This window comes from Acinonyx jubatus, chromosome C1 (genome assembly GCF_027475565.1).
Source record: "Acinonyx jubatus isolate Ajub_Pintada_27869175 chromosome C1, VMU_Ajub_asm_v1.0, whole genome shotgun sequence".
NCBI classification, from domain to species: Eukaryota; Metazoa; Chordata; class Mammalia; order Carnivora; family Felidae; genus Acinonyx; species Acinonyx jubatus.
This window is the reverse complement of record NC_069381.1, coordinates 13,734,129-13,751,481: the sequence shown is the minus strand read 5'-3', so window position 1 is coordinate 13,751,481 and position 17,353 is coordinate 13,734,129. Positions and strand designations below refer to the sequence as shown.

The window sequence follows — 17,353 nt, the reverse complement described above, 5'->3', positions numbered from 1 at the left end:
CTAGTCTGCAGAGCAGGCTGGAGGCATCTAATCTCTTGGGGAAAAGACTATTTAATAAGCACATGGCTTCTTCCATCCAGAGTCACTTATCCTGTAGTCGTTCAATTTTTGTATCCTGACTGCAGTCTTAGAGACGAATTCCTCATGGGGATGGTGTGAGCTCACTTGGACAGAAAACATAAGATTTATTTATTTTTTTTCTAACCACAAAACTATAAGCTCTCACCCAGAATTGTAGCACATTTATAGCCTGTAGATTATTTCCAGGGGTAGATTTTACTGGTCATTTCTGAATGGACCATTTATTCTCCATAGGATGTATTTCTGTGGGGGCCTGTGTGGAAGAGTATATTTCTGATTAAAAAGATTTATTATCTTTGAAGGATGAAGATTCTCTTTGCAATAAACTCTGCACTTTCACGATCACTCAGAAAGAATTCATGAACCAGCATTGGTAAGAGTGGTTCCTTTTTTCAGAAGGTGAGGATTTGCGGGGCCTTGGCCTTGGGACTGCTGGGCTCATTTGCCGGTTCTTGTTCTTTGCAGGTACCACTGTCACACCTGCAAAATGGTTGACGGGGTGGGTGTGTGCACAGTGTGTGCCAAGGTGTGCCACAAGGATCATGAGATTTCCTATGCCAAGTATGGGTCCTTCTTCTGTGACTGTGGAGCCAAGGAAGATGGCAGCTGTTTGGTGAGAGTTTGGAACATTCGCTGGGCTACGAAGGGTGACGTGTTAGTGACACGGGAATGCTGACGCCAGACTGGGCAATTCCCATGTCACCTTCATGGTGGCCCGGGTCTAGGAGTATGTTCTGCTTCTGTCATTGATCATGGCCTAAGCACTTCACTCAGAACGTTAGACCTTGTAGGGTCCTTAAACAGCTTGCGGTTTTTCCCAAAGACCTGCCACAGTTTCAGAAGTTGTAACCAAGACCTGTGGCTGTGAGTGGGTTAGGGACCCAGTTAGGTGGATACCTGTCAGCTAGATGTTAGATATTAGGTGAAGATGAGAATTCAGGCATCTGGTTATCATTTAAATGGTTAGCCGATTTCTCCGCCGGGTCCAGATTTTCCTCCAAGGTCTTTAGCAGTGTTTCAGCTCTGTTTGTGGGTAGAGCTCAGAATCTCTGACGTTTTCTGTCCCTAGGCGCTGGTGAAGCGGACTCCCAGCAGTGGCATGAGCTCCACCATGAAGGAGTCAGCGTTTCAGAGCGAGCCCAGGGTTTCAGAGAGTCTGGTGCGCCACACCAGCACCTCCCCAGCCGACAAGGCCAAAGTCACCATCAGCGACGGAAAGGTTGCTGACGAAGACAAGCCCAAGAAGAGTAGCCTGTGCCGCACGGTGGAGGGCTGCCGGGAGGAGCTGCAGAACCAGGTGGGGATCTGGTGGTGCCCGGTGCGGTGGGCGGAGTGCGGAGCCTGGCAGGTGGGTTCGTGAGCCAGCTGGGCAGCTCCCTGGTGGGGCCGACAATTGGTTTCTCCTTTCTCTGAGTTTACTCATTTTCATAGGACAGGCGTGAGTAGGACGTGTCGTCAGCCCCTGCCTCACAGGGAGGGATTTAAGGACTGAGGGGTACTGTGGGGGTGTGGGGGAGGGTGAATTTTAGTTGGGTAATACTCTAGAGCACTTTTCTTGGCCAGGGTTCCTCATCTGAAGCAGAGCATACAGAAAGTGATTTAAGTGATTATTTTCTTAGTTTTCTCAGGGATGGCACGTAACTAGAACGATTCTAGATGTACCAGAGAGAAGATATCATAGGTGATGAATGCGTTCTAGCTTTAGGGTGTATACACGGGACTCCTGGTTTAGAAAGATGGCTCTAGAGTTTGTAGCACAAATCCAGTATCATGGAGAGAGAGAGAGAGAGAGAGAGAGAGAGAGAGAGAGAGAGAGAGACAGATGGCTGGAAGATGGAATCGGAAGTGAGGAAATTGGATTCTAGATTCTGGAGGTAGTTACTGGCAAGATTATTATGATGAGTATGACCCATTATTTTTCTGTGTGTGGTTTTTTTGTTTTTTTTTTCACTTGTGTATTTGGATTTTTCTCAGGCCAATTTCTCCTTCGCTCCTCTCGTGTTAGACATGCTCAGTTTCCTCATGGATGCCATTCAGACCAACTTTCAGCAGGCTTCGGCGGTGGGGAGCAGCAGCCGGGCTCAGCAAGCCCTCCGGGAGCTGCATACGGTGGACAAGGTGGTTGAGATGACAGACCAGCTGATGGTGAGTGTGTCCAGAGCAGCACATTTACAGACGTGCCATGGTATGCCGGGTACTCTCAGAAGTGCCCTTAGGACAGTCAGTCCCCAGCCATCCAGTGTGGAGATCGGCGTGTGAAGTGTGTCTTTTTAAAAAAAAAAAAAAAAAAAAAAAAATTGGGGGCGCCTGGGTGGCTCAGTCGGTTGAGCGTCCGACTTCGGCCCAGGTCATGGTCTCACGGTTCATGAGTTCGAGCCCCGCGTCGGGCTCTGTGCTGACAGCTCAGAGCCTGGAGCCCATTTCGGGTTCTGTGTCTCCCTCTCTCTCTCTGCCCCTCCCCTGTTCATGTTCTGTCTCTCTCTGTCTCAAGGATAAATAAACATTAAAAAAATAATAATAATAAATAAACAATTTTTTTTTTTAGATTTATTTATTTTTGAGAGACGGAGCACAAGTGGGGGAGGGGCAGAGAGAGAAGGAGACACAGAATCCAAAGCAGGCTCCAGGCTCCGAGCTGTCAACACAGAGCCCAGCATGGGGCTCAAACCCACAAACTGTGTGAGATCATGACCTGAGCCGAGGTTGGACGCTCAACCGACCAAGCCACCCAGGCGCTCTTGAAGTGTGTCTTAAAAGAAGACACAAAAGGTCATTTGGACCAACCCAGTAAATAAGTCCCCTTTTCAGTTCATAAAAATGTATCAACGCCCGGGGCACCTGGGTGGCTCAGTCGGTTGAGCGTCCAACTTCGGCTCAGATCATGAACTCATGGATCATGAGTTTGAGCCCCACGTCGGGCTCTGTGCTGACAGCTCAGAGCCTGGAGCCTCCTTTGGATCCTGTGTCTCCTTCTCTCTCTGTTGCTCCCTTGCTTTCTCTCTCTTTCTCAAAAATAAATAAAGATTAAAAACAAAATTAAAAAAAAAAACGTATCAACTCCAAGATATGAGGAATAACATTTGGGGGCAATTGTAGTAGTTAGAAGTTTCTTCCATATAATAAAGTAGAAAACCTTTTCTCCCCTAGGGTTCTACTGGCTTGCATAAATAGTGTTTGTCATCTTCTGCTTCTAGCCCTTTAGGCAATTCTATTTCTTTATATGAAATGGCTTATAAGTTGTGAGTTATTATCCACTTTAAAACCTGCTCAGCACTGAGTCTAGGATTTCTGGCGTGTTCTGTGTGTTCTCTTTAGTAGCAGCGTAAAGTAATGAAAATGGTGTAAAGTGTGCTTTCGAAAGGGAAACGTACAAATGAATGAGGTCTAGGAATAGATCTCACAAGTCATTTGGAAATACACACAGGTATATACACACATATATTCTGGTATCTTATTAAAAACGAGTCAGTTTTACACTAGTGGTTTTTAGGCTTTCAGCTATTAAAGGTGAAGTTAAAAAGTATTGGGTTCGTGTTGGTGATCTATAAAGTTGCTGACTCAGTTTTCCCAGGTTAGAGCAATGAAAAACATTTCATCCATTATCACCACCCTTTGACTTAACAAAAAGGGGGGGGGGGCATTTTAACATTTTTGGAAGGCAGTATTTTGTATTAATTAAATTTAGCCTTATGAAACATTCAGTATCTTGTTCTTACTGGATTGGCAATAATTTTGTCCATAGCTTAGAGCCTGGAACCCGCTAGTTTTGAGTGCATTGTGCAGTTTCTCGGTCACGTGAATAGCGGGTGAATCCATTTGATCTCTTTGCCTTACTACTGCTTTCTTCTCTGCCAGGTTCCCACCTTAGGCTCCCAGGAAGGCGCCTTTGAGAACGTTCGGATGAATTACAGTGGAGACCAGGGCCAGACTATTCGACAGCTCATCAGTGCCCACGTGCTCCGGCGGGTGGCTATGTGCGTGCTCTCCTCCCCACATGGGCGCCGCCAGCATTTGGCTGTCAGCCATGAGAAAGGCAAGGTGAGTTTCCGGTTCCTTCCCGCTCATTTTAGGTCCTGTTTGTCTTAAGTGCTTAAGCAAAACAGATTGCTCCAATTGGCCCTCCAGGAAATGTTCCGATTGGCCATCTGGGAAAAAGTCTTTTGGGGTCCGGTAGTGTTTTAGGGGACAGAGCTCAGTCAGCACGAAGCCTGAGTTCGTTGATCAGACTTAGAAGCAGTATGACTAGAACAGAGATGCTGTTTCTGATGAGTAGTTTCCCTGTCAAAACCTACCCTTCAAGTTCTCAGAGAAAGGTAATGACTAGCTGTTATCTAGGCCAGCGTGGCTCCCGTTCTTGGCTTGGTATGGTCCTGCTGGAGGGAGGGCACAAACCAAGAGATAAAGGTCTTCATGGGAAGAGTCAGTGTTCTTTATTTAGTTCTTGCCTGCCCTCCTGGCCCACTGACGACACAGGGAAGTTTATGTCGTTTTATAGAACAAGTTAGAAGTTGGAAGGGTAGTAGGTATCTTAACTCAAACTCAGCGTTTTTTTTTTTTGTTGTTACTCTGGCTTCTTCATCACCAGAAAAGTTGTTTTAACTTAAGTGAAAAACTGGAAATCCGAATAGTCTGTAAGTTCCCTCTAAAATACTTAAAAAAAAAACAACAACAACAAAAAACACACCCCAAACTTGTTTAGAAAACTAGGAAGGATGCTAGTATGTAGGAAGTGGTTAATTCTTTTCATGACCTGAATATACAAAGAGGAGTTGGTTTCTTTCCTCTTCTCTTCTGTCGTCACTGGAAGGAGGCAAGGAAGGGCATCCCATATCTCATCCCGGAGAAAGAGAAGCTGATACTGGTGTAGGTTTCTCCTGAGACACTTAACTGCGGACCGGTACCCATCGAAGGAGCTTTTATCGGGCTCTCCGTCCTCTAAGAGGACAGGGGTAAGAATACATTGGCGATTGTTCCCTTGCAGATCACCGTTCTGCAGCTCTCTGCACTCCTGAAGCAAGCAGATTCCAGCAAAAGGAAGTTGACTCTGACCCGCCTGGCTTCCGCCCCCGTCCCCTTTACTGTGCTGAGCCTCACTGGCAATCCCTGTAAGGAGGACTACCTTGCCGTTTGTGGGCTCAAGGTAAGAATCGGGTCCAGGTTCGACCACTTCGTGCTATTGATCCCACTCCTCTTCTCTCCCCTGTTGTCAGTACCGCTTTCTCATACTCACTGTCAAGATTAAAACCTAGGGTTACCCGCGTGGCTTGGTCAGTTGAGCGTTCAGCTCTTGATCTAGGCTCAGGTCATGATCTCACAGTTTGTGGGACTGAACCCCACGTCGGGCTCTGTGCTGATGATGTGGAGCCTATTTGGGATTCTCTCTCTTTCTTTCTCTCTGCCCCTCCGGCATGCACGCTTGTTCACCAAGTAAATAAAACTGTAAAAAGAACTCTCCTGTTTTGCATGGGAGAGCCCTTTAAAAAAAAAAAAAAAAAGGTTAACACTTAAAAGCCTTTCAAATGTAGAAGAAATCTTTTCCTGAATTTCTTTCAGATTTCTCTTGTATTGGAAATGATTTTTGTGTGTTTCGAAACCTGAATATCTCCCTACCTGAAGACAGGGAATGTTAGGGAAGACTTGAGTTAGCCTACTTCCCACCATCTTCTAACCAGTCTGTTCCCTAAACCCTCTCTAGGACTGCCATGTGCTGACGTTCAGTAGCTCAGGCTCTGTTTCGGATCACTTGGTGCTACACCCCCAGTTGGCAACGGGCAACTTCATCATTAAAGCTGTGTGGTTACCTGGTTCGCAGACGGAGTTAGCGATCGTCACTGCGGACTTCGTCAAGGTATAGTTAGTGCTCATTGATGATGTGGTCCTAGAATGGTTTGGTTTTTAAATCCAGAATGTCTGATCTCCATTATGTGCTAGCTTCTCCCAGAAATTAAAGGTGAGCGACCCTAACATTGTGTTGCCTTTTGTTATGATGCTGAGCTAGAGCTTTCCATCTGTAGGCTTAATGATACCGATTCTGGTTCTTCTCCTGTACCAAGTGCATGACTATTACTGTACTTATCACAAAATGTGTAGATATGTGTCTCTCCCCTGGTCATTCCCTGAGGGAGAGTAGAAAGATGTTTGTCTTTGTGTGTTCTGTGCCTGACACTTATAGTTGCTTGTGGGATGGAGAATGAATGCTCATTACTTGCCAATGGCAGGTCTTTGGATTCTCCAGGATAATTTGGGGGTGGGCTGAAATAGACCTCCCTTATTTGATCTTCCTTTTTTCTGTCCTGCAGATTTATGACCTGTCTGTCGATGCCTTGAGCCCCACCTTCTACTTTCTCCTACCGAGCTCCAAGATAAGAGATGTTACCTTCCTCTTCAATGAGGAGGGAAAGAACATCATTGTTATAATGTCTTCAGCCGGTTACATCTATACCCAGCTCATGGAAGAGGCCAGTAGTGCGCAGCAGGGCCCCTTCTATGTCACCAATGTGCTGGAAATCAACCACGAGGACCTGAAGGTTCGGGCGGATGTTGCTCTCACCTCTTCCAGATCCAGCTAGCCTAGCAGCTTCTCTGTTGTTCTTTTCCCTCTTGCCTCCTTTTCCCCAATAGCAGAAGCTCTTGTCCTTTAGGACCAAACTGATTCAACGTGAAGTTCCATGACTCTCGTGGTACTTCTGAGATTTACCCAAGGGACTCAGATTACGAGAACCTGTGATCATGATTTAAAACTAGTAACCAGCAGAGCTGGATGCTGGTCCCTGAGGCACCATGAGAGGTTAATGCAGGTGTTGTGTGTCTTCGCCCCGACAGGACAGTAACAGCCAGGTGGCAGGTGGTGGTGTGTCCGTCTACTACTCCCATGTGCTGCAGATGTTGTTCTTCAGCTATTGTCAAGGAAAATCGTTTGCAGCCACCATCAGCAGGACGACTCTGGAGGTGTTGCAGCTCTTCTCCATCAACATCAAAAGGTGGGAAGGAGCCCTTCGTGTTCAGCTTCCGTGATGCCCACATTCAGCGGGAGCTTCCCCTGGCCCGGTACTGGCATCTGCTGGGGATCTGGTGAAACTTACTTTCCTCCCGCAGGCCTTTCCCTTTTGTGAGCAAGAGGCACCTAGTGTTGGCAGGGTGGCTGTTGGTATGCTCTGTCCTCTGCCACGCAGACCCCAAGCTATGAGAAGAAGTTTGGGGACCGCTGTCACTCAGAAGGGAAAAGCTGTAGTCGAGGCAGCAAATCTGTGATGACTAAGTTTTGAAACGGGAATGTTAAGTTGCTTCCAGACACCCATGCTGCCAGAATGCCCTTTAAGTTTACTTGCTGGGGTAGTTACTGATCAGTAAACGGAACTTGATGTCAGCAGTGGGAGTATGGTTGGGGTTCAGGGAGTAGAGGCTTGCATGAGGTGTCCTGATGATAGAGGTGTGCGTAAGGTGGCAAGTGTTTATTTAGAGAGCAGGGAGAAGAGGCTTAGGCTCTGTCTTTCCTGCCTGCCCTTGAAGAGCCATTAAAGTGCCATAGGCACCATTTCTGTCCTCTGTTTTGTGAAACATTAGCTGGTTGGAGGTGAAGGCAGATGGATGCCATTCACACAGAACTTGATGTACTTGGAGATTCTTACTAGGACCAAGGATCATGCCTTAGGCAGCTCCATGGCCTATGCAGTTGACAGCCTCTAGGCACAGGGGGCCACCTCTTCCCTCAGACTGTGGAATCTAGCAGGGGAGATTTTTAAATCAGGACTCCTGCTGGAGGTACACCGTGGGGTATATGAGAGTATATACATGGCTCGAATAAAACTGAGGCTCGTGGGTAATTTGAGTCCCTGGACAAATACATTGCTCTGGGAATCAGGTATTTAGTCAGTATGGCCTATAAATCAAGAGAAGGAAGTCAGGATTGGTACCCTGACTGTGGCCGGTTTTGTCATCTGCAGTTCCAATGGTGGCAGTAAGACGTCTCCTGCCCTCTGCCAGTGGTCCGAGGTGATGAACCACCCTGGCTTGGTGTGTTGTGTCCAGCAAACCACAGGTGTGCCCCTGGTAGTTATGGTGAAGCCAGACACTTTCCTTATCCAAGAGATTAAGACTCTTCCTGCTAAAGCAAAGGTCAGTGCCAGATTCTTCCACCACTTGGCTGTGAAACTGGTCTCATTTTCTGTTTCCGTATTTGTATATTATGTCACTTCTCCAGCTCTTGCAGTAGAAGCGGTTTATCAAAGAATTTTCACCCATTTTCTCCTAGATGCCTTTTCTTTGTTACTCTTCTGCACCCCCAAATGACCGTTACTCTTCCGCACCCCCAAAAGCTAGTTGCTTCTCTGCCTTTTTTCCGTAGGTTCTGATCTATAGCTGCGGGAACTCACACCCTCCTTTGTCCCCTCCGCCAGATCCAAGACATGGTTGCCATTCGGCACACGGCCTGCAACGAGCAGCAGCGGACCACCATGATCCTGCTGTGTGAGGACGGCAGCCTGCGCATTTACATGGCCAACGTGGAGAACACCTCCTACTGGCTCCAGCCGTCCCTGCAGCCCAGCAGTGTCGTCAGCATCATGAAGCCTGTGCGAAAGCGCAAGACTGCTACCATCAGTAAGGCCCCTCCTGGAAAGACCGGTGGGGGAATGGGGTTGGCAGAGTGTTCTAGACGAGCCCCAAAACAGACTGCAGTAACTATCCGTGGGGAAACGGTGACTGTTCCGCTTGTCTGTTCTATGAAGGTAGAGATAGGTGCTAGCTGATTTCCCAAAGGCAGGATCAAGTTTCCTAGGGCCACCAGCGTTCTTTGTGGCTTTTAGAGACCCATCGTGCAGCTGGCAAGCACTCCCTGGCTCTGCACTTCAGGCCAGCGCTTCTTAGGTGCCTGGTAAAGAATGATCCTGTGGACCTTGTTGGAGAGCTTTTTCTCTGGGTTTGGGAACATGGCCTGCCTGATGTGAGGTGGAGGGTGGAACTGACGGAGGATAGATTGCTTCCGTTGGTCCGTTTGTTACCAAGCAGTGACGAGTCCATCCTAGATCTCTGAGCCGGGAGTCTCACTCCTGACTGACAGAGGAAGAGGACTCTTGAGGGTGTGAAGGCTCAAACTCAGAGTGAGTGACTCCGGTTAAGCAGAGCTACCGAAATTTGTTCTGGAGTCCATGTTTGAGATGACGACGCAGCTCATTCTCCTATAAAGAAGTAGTTTCTATTGTTTGCTTTATTTTTTTTATTATTTACTTTCAATTTAGTTAATTAATTTATTATTAGTTTTTAACGTTTATTCATTTTTTGAGAGACAAAGAGAGACAGAGCGTGAGTAGGAGAGGGGCAGAGAGAGAGGGAGACACAGAATCCAAAGCAGGCTCCAGGATCCGAACCAACAGCAGAGCCCAACGCGGGGCTCGAACTCCCCAACTGTGAGATCATGACCTGAGCCACAGTCGGATGCTTAACCGACTGAGCCCACCCAGGTGCCCCATGTTCACTTTAAATAAAACAGTCATGAGGGGAGCCTGTTGCTACTAGCTGTACTCCATACCGCATGCAAATTCTTTGTCCCGCCGGGTTGTGTTGTGGTTAGGGGTGGCGACTGTTGGACAGCTAGCCCTGTGCAGGCATCGCACTGAGGCACACGTCGTGATCCTGGGTGTTCTGCAGAGATTGATTGGAGTGTTGGAGTGTGGGCTCAGCCTAGGAGGGGCTTTACTCATGGAGTGGGTGCAGAGGTGGGAGTGTGCACTGATGCTCTCACGCGCTGGTGCTGCTCCCCACAGCGACCCGCACGTCCAGCCAGGTGACCTTCCCCATCGACTTCTTTGAACACAACCAGCAGCTGACAGATGTGGAGTTTGGTGGTAACGACCTCCTGCAGGTCTACAATGCGCAGCAGATAAAGCACCGGCTGAATTCCACCGGCATGTATGTGGCCAACACCAAGGTGAGGACTGTGCTGGGCTGGGTACAGTGCCCGGGTGGAAGGACCTCATGAACCGTGTGGTTCAAAGACATATCCTCTCTTAGGATGCAAGTGTAAAATATATGCTTACAGTCACCCTTGATTCCAGTTACGTGGTCCCTGGAATAAATGGCTATTTTCACTTCCACGCAGAAGGGTTCCCGTTCCAACGTTAGCCACGGGGTCACTGTGTAGAGGGCAGCAGGAGGTGGTTAGTGATGAGAAAGTAGCCTGCAGTTGGAGACTGTCCACTCCCTTGCCTCTATTTTTCTATCCTTGGAAGTAAGCAAGTCATTACCAAGGCGTTAGAAGGATAAAGGACTCATCTGGGGTCGCGTGCTTCAGCACCTGTAGGTGAAGGGTTATACGTTTGCCCCCAAGAACTCGTGTTCGTTCTCTCATGTGCGCCTTTCCTCCCTCTAGCCTGGCGGCTTCACCATTGAAATCAGCAATAACAACAGCACTATGGTGATGACAGGCATGCGGATCCAGATCGGGACCCAGGCCATTGAACGGGCCCCATCATACATTGAGATTTTCGGCAGAACCATGCAGCTTAACCTGAGTCGCTCGCGCTGGTTTGACTTCCCCTTCACCAGAGAAGAAGCCCTGCAGGCTGACAAGAAGCTGAACCTCTTCAGTGAGTCGCCAGCTCCTGGCACGGCCCACCCTTCTCACTTGGCTGCTGACTTGGGGGCCACTTCTCTGTGGCTCTCTAGTATTCTGGGAACCCTCTGCTCTCTGCTTCTCAGTGGTCTCTGCCATCCTGAAACCCTGAGCTTCACTGGAAGTGGAAAGGAGGCAAGGGGGTGGGGGAGGGATGTACGAGAATGGGGAGGGTTAGCTTCTGTTGGGACTGGCTCAGCCTTGCTGGAACGGCTGCCTGCATGGGTGGGCAGAGAGGAGGCAAGATAAACCCACAATCCCCAGGTTTGTTTGTTCGTTCTTCTTTCCTTTCTTTCTCCCTTTCTTTCCTTCCTCCCTTCCTCCCTTCCTCCCTTCTTCCCTCCCTCCCTCCCTCCCTCCCTTCCTTTCTTCTTTCCTTCCTTCCTTCCTTTCTTAAGATTTTATCAAGTAATCTCTATACCCAGCATGGGGCTTGAACCCACAGCCCTGAGATCAAGAGCTGTGTGCTTCACTGACTGAGCCAGCCAGGCACCCTCACCAGGCTCTCTTAAAGCACAGATGCCTGGCCTTGTGCTATCAAATACTTTAAGCTCTCAGAGTACAAATCCGTGAGCTTTTCACAAGTCTAGCACTTTTCTGTGCCATTTACTGGCCCCTCTTGCTCCTAGAGATAGTTGATATCGGTATGAATGATGACAACCTGCGCTTTGAACCAAGGGAGCACTTAGAGCTCCCTGCAGGTGGAGGGCGGCAGATGCCGGAATCCCTATAGCACCAGAGGATTCCCGCGTTGCTTCCCAGGGGCTCTTCTGAGAAGTGGACTTCTAGTCCTTCAGTCACAGGGAGGGGCTGCTTCATGCTTCATCACCGTCTCCTCAGGGTTAAGGTGCTGTTCGAGTCTCAGGAGACAGAGTTCTTCCGTACCAAAAATCGATGGGATTTGCTGCCTTGTCAGGTCTTGGGAGGCGAGGTGGTCACGTTAGCCCTTTAGAGAATGTGCTTTCCAGAGGCTTCTCTTACTTGTTGCAGTTGGGGCCTCGGTGGATCCAGCAGGTGTCACCATGATCGATGCTGTAAAAATTTATGGCAAGACTAAGGAGCAGTTCGGCTGGCCTGACGAGCCCCCGGAAGAGTTCCCTTCTGCCTCCGTCAGCAACATCTGTCCTTCGAACCTGAACCAGAGCAATGGCACTGGAGACAGTGACTCTGCAGCCCCTGCTACCACCAGTGGAACTGTCCTGGAGAGGTACTGACACCGGCAGGGGTTGGCTCCGGTCCTCACCACTTTTCCCTCTCCCGGCACAGCCTGTCCCGAGAGAGTCTCTCAGAACTACCGGGTCCAGCCTGCGAGTTTCAGGTTGTTACACAGCCCTGTGCCCCCTTAGCGTACCAACGGAGCCTGGAAACCTGCTCAGGGCCGTCTGGCTCCAGTCTTGCCTGGGGGGGCTTCTGTGCCTTCTCTTAATGCTCAGGTGCCCTTTGGAGTAGCCAGAGAGACTGCTGAGTAGAAGATGCTTAAGCCAGTGTTAGAGATGTGGGTCCAGTCTTGCTGACATTATAGGGGAAGATCTTCCGGTTCATTCCGATTTCGTCGTCTTCTCTTTCTCTGCAGCAGCCAACTTACGTGGTAACGGCGCTGCTGGCAAGGGGCGGTCTGCTGCTCCTGCGGCGGAGTTCACAGCCTCCTGGCGCTCCCCCCAGTGGCCTTCTTAAGCATTGCGCTTGGCTTCTTTGTGCTAGGGGCCGCTGGTTTGCCGCAGTAGACAAGTGACTCATGATGTAAGACGCTGAGTTTCTTACATCGTAAGTCGGAAAGAATAGCCTGGCTTGGAATCATTGCCTCCCACCACCAGCCTCCCCACTCCCTTTTCTCTCTCTTTCTCTTTGTTCCCCCCCCGCCCCCCTATTCTTATATTGTTTGCTTAGGATGTGTTTCCAGGTTTCTCTGAGCTTCACATTTTTTTCCTTTTTTTTTTTTTTTTTCCCTTTGCTTCTCCCCAAGTTCTGAAACTGAGTCCCTAACCAAGCTGGACCGGTTAGTATGCCCTCTTTCTTTTCTCTGCACGGGTGAGTGTGTGCCAGAGAGCAGTAACCAATGGTGTGGCTTTGCGTTGATCCTGCTTCTGTGGAAGAGTCCTCCTGCTTCTTTCTGTTCTGGTCCTTGCATGGCTGCCGAGCTATCCCGTGTAAGAGTGGAGTGTGTGGAGGGTTGTGCGTGCACACTTGGTGTTGGCCTCTCCAGAACCTCTTAGTGTGCTCTTCCGTACCCCGCTCCTCTCCGCTCCTTCTCCGCAGTGGGTGAGCAGGGGGCGGGGGCGGGCCGTAGGACAGTGGGAGAGTCCTAGTGTCTGACAAGCCAGCGGACAACTTGTTCTGTCCAACTGCGTTTTACGCCTCGGGTCCCTCTTCCCCGGCTCTTTGTTGCCTTCCTCTACCCCTTGACCTTTTCCCCTCCAGCTACCTTCTCTATACCTTTCCCTCTCTGCCCGGAGCCTCAGCATCAGGATGTTGGTCTTTTTACCAGGCCCCATTAAACTCACAGGAATAAGCCCTGGGGAGCATGTTGCTGGGTACCCTTCCACAGTTGGGTTTCCTTTTTCCCAGGAGAGAATGGCTCCATTTTCTAAAGGTGCTTTGTTGCACCCTTTGAATGTTGGCAGTTGGCATGCTCCTGAAAACGCTGTTTGTTCTCTCCCCGTACTTAGGGACTCCTAGGAAGTGCCTTTGTGCGTTTTCATGGAGGTGTGAATAAAATACTACCTTTACCTTGCCAGTGTAAGAAGATGGCTTTAACCTTTCCCTTTGTGTATCCCTTTGCCTACCTATGTATGGGCACCTGAGCTTCGGGTCCCATTGCAGCAAGACTGTTAAGCCCCTCTCAGTGATCCCTGCCACAGGCAGCAGAAGGAAGCACACTTATCCGCTTTGAGGAAGAAAAGCCCTGTCTTTCAGTTCCGGATTATGAACATGGCCTCAGGTTGATCTCCAAGCAGGAGCCAGGTTTCTTCTGGCCTGTAACACAAGGAAACGATATGCATGGTGCCTGTGGCAGGTCTTATTGTGCTTTGATTTTGTATTTGGCATTCGTTAGCTGTCCCCAAGGTCCCTCCGTCTATAGTTTGCACAGGCTAAAGCACAACTGGAGAGAAGGGTTGTTGTTGTACTCAAGCCAGCTTTTCTGTCTCCCTAGGCTGGTTGTGAGTTCTTTAGAAGCCCTGGAAAGCTGCTTTGCTGTTGGCCCGATCATCGAGAAGGCAAGTGACTTTTTCAAAGTATATGGGAGCTTTCTGAAGAGGCAGGAAGTCAGTGGAGTTGTCAGAGGCCCGAGGCCTTGCAGCTAAAGAATATTTGTAGCATAATCTTGATTTGCAGAGAAGCTCCAGAGAAGTCTTTGGCTTAAGGCCTTCTGTCCTACTTTTGGGGGGATCCATAGCAAGGGCGTTTCATAGAGTAGGATGAGTGCTGGTAGAAAGAACGCTGTTCCAGGAGTCATAGGCTTGGACTCGATTCCTGCTCCCGTGTTGTGGGAAGATTGTCGTTTCTGAAAATCTTCATCTTGCTCTCAGCAGTCCGTAGAGCATAACCTAGCACTGGTGGCCTTGGAAAGTGGAAGGGGGAGGGCAGAGCGTAGACCGTTCATTCCGCATGGACTTGGTGGGGTTAGTGAGAACTCTGCTGTCTTCTGCACCAGGAGAGAAACAAGAATGCAGCCCAGGAGCTGGCCACTTTGCTGCTGTCCCTGCCGGCACCTGCCAGTGTTCAGCAGCAGTCCAAGAGCCTCCTGGCCAGCTTGCACACCAGCCGCTCGGCCTATCACAGCCATAAGGTACTCGTTCCCTCCCAGGAAGCCTTCTGCAGAAGTGGAGGTTGTGGTACTGATGGGGAATCAAGTGAGCTGACTTTTCACGTGGAAAATGAGGAGGGGAGTGTGAAGTCCGGTGGGGAAACGACCCCACTGAGATGAGACCCATCTAAAGTCTCTCCTGGCAAATTAATGACTACCCCTCAAAACTGATGACAAGCTGTCGGATGGGCCCCTGGTTTGCACGGAGTTTTTGGCCACTAATAGCATCAGCAAGATCTAAGAAAGACTGGGGGTGCTTTCCCTGGAAAAGTGTGAGGACTCGGGAATCGCGGAGATCCTCCTCCAGCTGTGGCACAACCCTAGATTAGGTGTACTTGCTTGTGGGGAGATTGCCAAATGGTTGTTGGAGAGACTCTGAGGGGGAATCTGGGGGCAGGGGTGGGTGTGCAGGGGGAAGAGAGGGGGGAGTCTCACCTATAAATGTAAGTGGTGGCGGAAGGCAGTGAGTGAGACCAGTTGCCATAGATGGAAAAGGTGACAGATCAAGGAGGAAGAAGCCAACAGGCCAGATGCCATGGTTAGCATTGGTGCCTCTAACCCAGAACACCGAGAAATTCAGGTTTCACCTGCTGAACCTCTTGAGGAAAGGCAGTTTAGAAACAGGCTTTTTGTGATAGGAACTCACAGAGAAATGGTTTTTCCACTGTAGCAAAGTGATTGGGGATGTTGCAGGTCTGGAGAATCAGGTGGGTCCACATTTTCCTGTCACACTTTGATACTTATTTCATGACTTCTGAATTTTGTGCCTTTAATGTTTTCTGTGTGAAGAAGTTTACCTGTACTGGGCTGCTTTGAAAACTTGTTCCCGGTAGTTGGCGGTAATTAACCTGTTTTCCCGAGAGGAGGTAGCCATCCTGATGATCTGCCAGCTGTTCTGTCCTCTTTGCTCGAGTATCATACCCAGCCCTTAGTTTTGGTTCATCCTCTGTGATACTTTTGTTATAGGATCAGGCCTTGCTGAGCAAAGCTGTGCAGTGTCTCAACACATCCAGCAAAGAAGGCAAGGATTTGGACCCCGAGGTCTTCCAGAGGCTGGTGATCACAGCTCGCTCCATTGCCATCATGCGTCCTAACAACCTTGTCCACTTTACGGAGTCAAAGCTGCCCCCGATGGAAACAGGTGAACTTGGCCTACCTGGTCGTGATCCTGAAATGTGCTTAATAACACTTTCTGTAGCCTTTCACTCTCTTCTTCGTATCTCTGCCCTCTGCCTGACTGCATGCTTTGAGACAGGGATTTTACCCTGGTCTTCGTATCTTGTAGGGCTTTTGACGTTCAGATTATACCATTTAAGCGAACATTCTTTCTACTGCTTGCCCCTTCAATCATCCTTGAGTTTATTTAGTGCTCTGGATGTCAGGTATAACCTCTGTCTGAAGTAACTATCTCTTAGGATTTTAGGGCAAAGCTAAGCTTGGGCCCTGGTTGCTTTAAAGTAGTAGGGTCAAATCTTGCTCTCCTGCTATTCTTTTTGCCAGTGCTTTATTAACAACATGTGCAGTGGCCTTTCTCCATGCTTGATTCTGTTTTCCTCCCTTCGCTTCACGTTGGCTGGGTACCTAACTTGTTTTGCTTTGTCAAATACAGTTTATTGATGTGTTTACAGTTGTCTGTTATTTACATGCTCCCATCTGCTGTCATCATCCGGTTCCTCTTCCTAATATCTTCATCCAGGAGTCATTCCAGAAAATCTCACGTGTTCCCCTAGTTTTTTTAGAAGTTGAGCAGTTGGACCTGAGATCTCTGAGTCTGCTATAAAGATCCTGAATGCTCCCCTTTCTACTTAATTCTAACATACAATGTTTTCTGTGATATTCCTTTCCCAGACTGTTTTTTTCCTAGATGTGCCTGCTGGAGTCTAGGGATAGTTGGCATATTGATTGGGGCCCCACTTGAGACTCCCTCCCCAGGCAAGCTTCCTTGACCTGAGTTAACCTTAAAACAAATTAACTTCCATGTCAGATTTACCGTTGTTAATCATTTTCTGTCTCCTGCGTAGAAGGAGCGGATGAGGGGAGAGATCCTCAGAAGCAGTTGGAAGGAGACTGCTGCAGTTTCATCACCCAGCTGGTGAACCACTTCTGGAAACTCCACGCATCCAAACCCAAGAATGCCTTCTTGGCTCCTGCCTGCCTGCCAGGTATCATGTTAAAAGGGATACTTGAGGCCTGATCGAAGTTCTGTCTTTGAACAGATCGAGCCCTCAGCCTTTAGCCTTCACCAACCATTTTTTCCAGAATTAATAGTCAGGAAATAGAAGGCTTTGAGATCAGTGCGTTCTTTCTGATACAGGAATTCAGCAGTGTGGCAGAGAAGCGGGATTTTCTCGTACCGTATCTCCTCCCCTGGGGTTGAATATTTCTCACAGAGGGGCACTTTTGTGTCTCTCTGTATCCTTACCGGCAGTTACAATTGTTCTAAAAATGTTTTGGGAGCTTGATCAAAGCCACTTCACAAGGGAGAAGTGAAGCATCAGCTTGAGAATGTTTTATTCCCAAGTTGCTGCTGTGTTTGGCATCTAACTTCTCACTCTCCAAAGCGTACGTGGAAAAGTAAGGATCTGAATAGCAATCTTGGAAAGTAGAGTGAGCCCTGGTGCTCATTTGTGTTTGCAGGTTGCACGGGCAGTAAACCTAAAAGGCGGGTCAGAGTCAAGTTTATCATCACGTAAGATCTGAGGATTATGGGGAACACGTACAATCTCATCTCGTCATACTTTTCTACCCTCTCTTTTGGTTTCTAAGAGTAGACGCCTACTTACTTCAGTGATGCAGGATATCTGGAAAGGCTTTCGAGGACAGTTTGAGAGATTAGGAGACTGTTAATAAAGTAAATC

At 48.8% G+C, this 17,353-nt stretch overlaps 1 protein-coding gene across 6 annotated transcripts in view; it reads left to right on the top strand.

Moving 5' to 3' along the window:
* The window catches only part of UBR4 (ubiquitin protein ligase E3 component n-recognin 4), a 131,826-nt gene that overhangs the window by 47,725 nt on the left and 66,748 nt on the right, over positions 1 to 17,353 (top strand). For 4 of the 6 annotated variants that reach the window (XM_053208030.1, XM_053208018.1, XM_053208010.1 and 1 more), the window contains exons 36-54: positions 384 to 454; positions 547 to 694; positions 1,151 to 1,378; positions 2,056 to 2,226; positions 3,937 to 4,119; positions 5,063 to 5,221; positions 5,777 to 5,929; positions 6,381 to 6,608; positions 6,904 to 7,061; positions 8,025 to 8,196; positions 8,478 to 8,679; positions 9,843 to 10,006; positions 10,448 to 10,664; positions 11,681 to 11,897; positions 12,654 to 12,686; positions 13,842 to 13,905; positions 14,343 to 14,477; positions 15,462 to 15,636; positions 16,517 to 16,657. In XM_053208030.1, the coding sequence (XP_053064005.1) occupies positions 384 to 454; positions 547 to 694; positions 1,151 to 1,378; positions 2,056 to 2,226; positions 3,937 to 4,119; positions 5,063 to 5,221; positions 5,777 to 5,929; positions 6,381 to 6,608; positions 6,904 to 7,061; positions 8,025 to 8,196; positions 8,478 to 8,679; positions 9,843 to 10,006; positions 10,448 to 10,664; positions 11,681 to 11,897; positions 12,654 to 12,686; positions 13,842 to 13,905; positions 14,343 to 14,477; positions 15,462 to 15,636; positions 16,517 to 16,657 (3,019 nt within the window). The remainder of the gene's footprint in view (positions 1 to 383; positions 455 to 546; positions 695 to 1,150; positions 1,379 to 2,055; positions 2,227 to 3,936; positions 4,120 to 5,062; positions 5,222 to 5,776; positions 5,930 to 6,380; positions 6,609 to 6,903; positions 7,062 to 8,024; positions 8,197 to 8,477; positions 8,680 to 9,842; positions 10,007 to 10,447; positions 10,665 to 11,680; positions 11,898 to 12,653; positions 12,687 to 13,841; positions 13,906 to 14,342; positions 14,478 to 15,461; positions 15,637 to 16,516; positions 16,658 to 17,353) is intronic. The other 2 variants (XM_027060248.2, XM_027060246.2) reach the window with 1 other exon arrangement.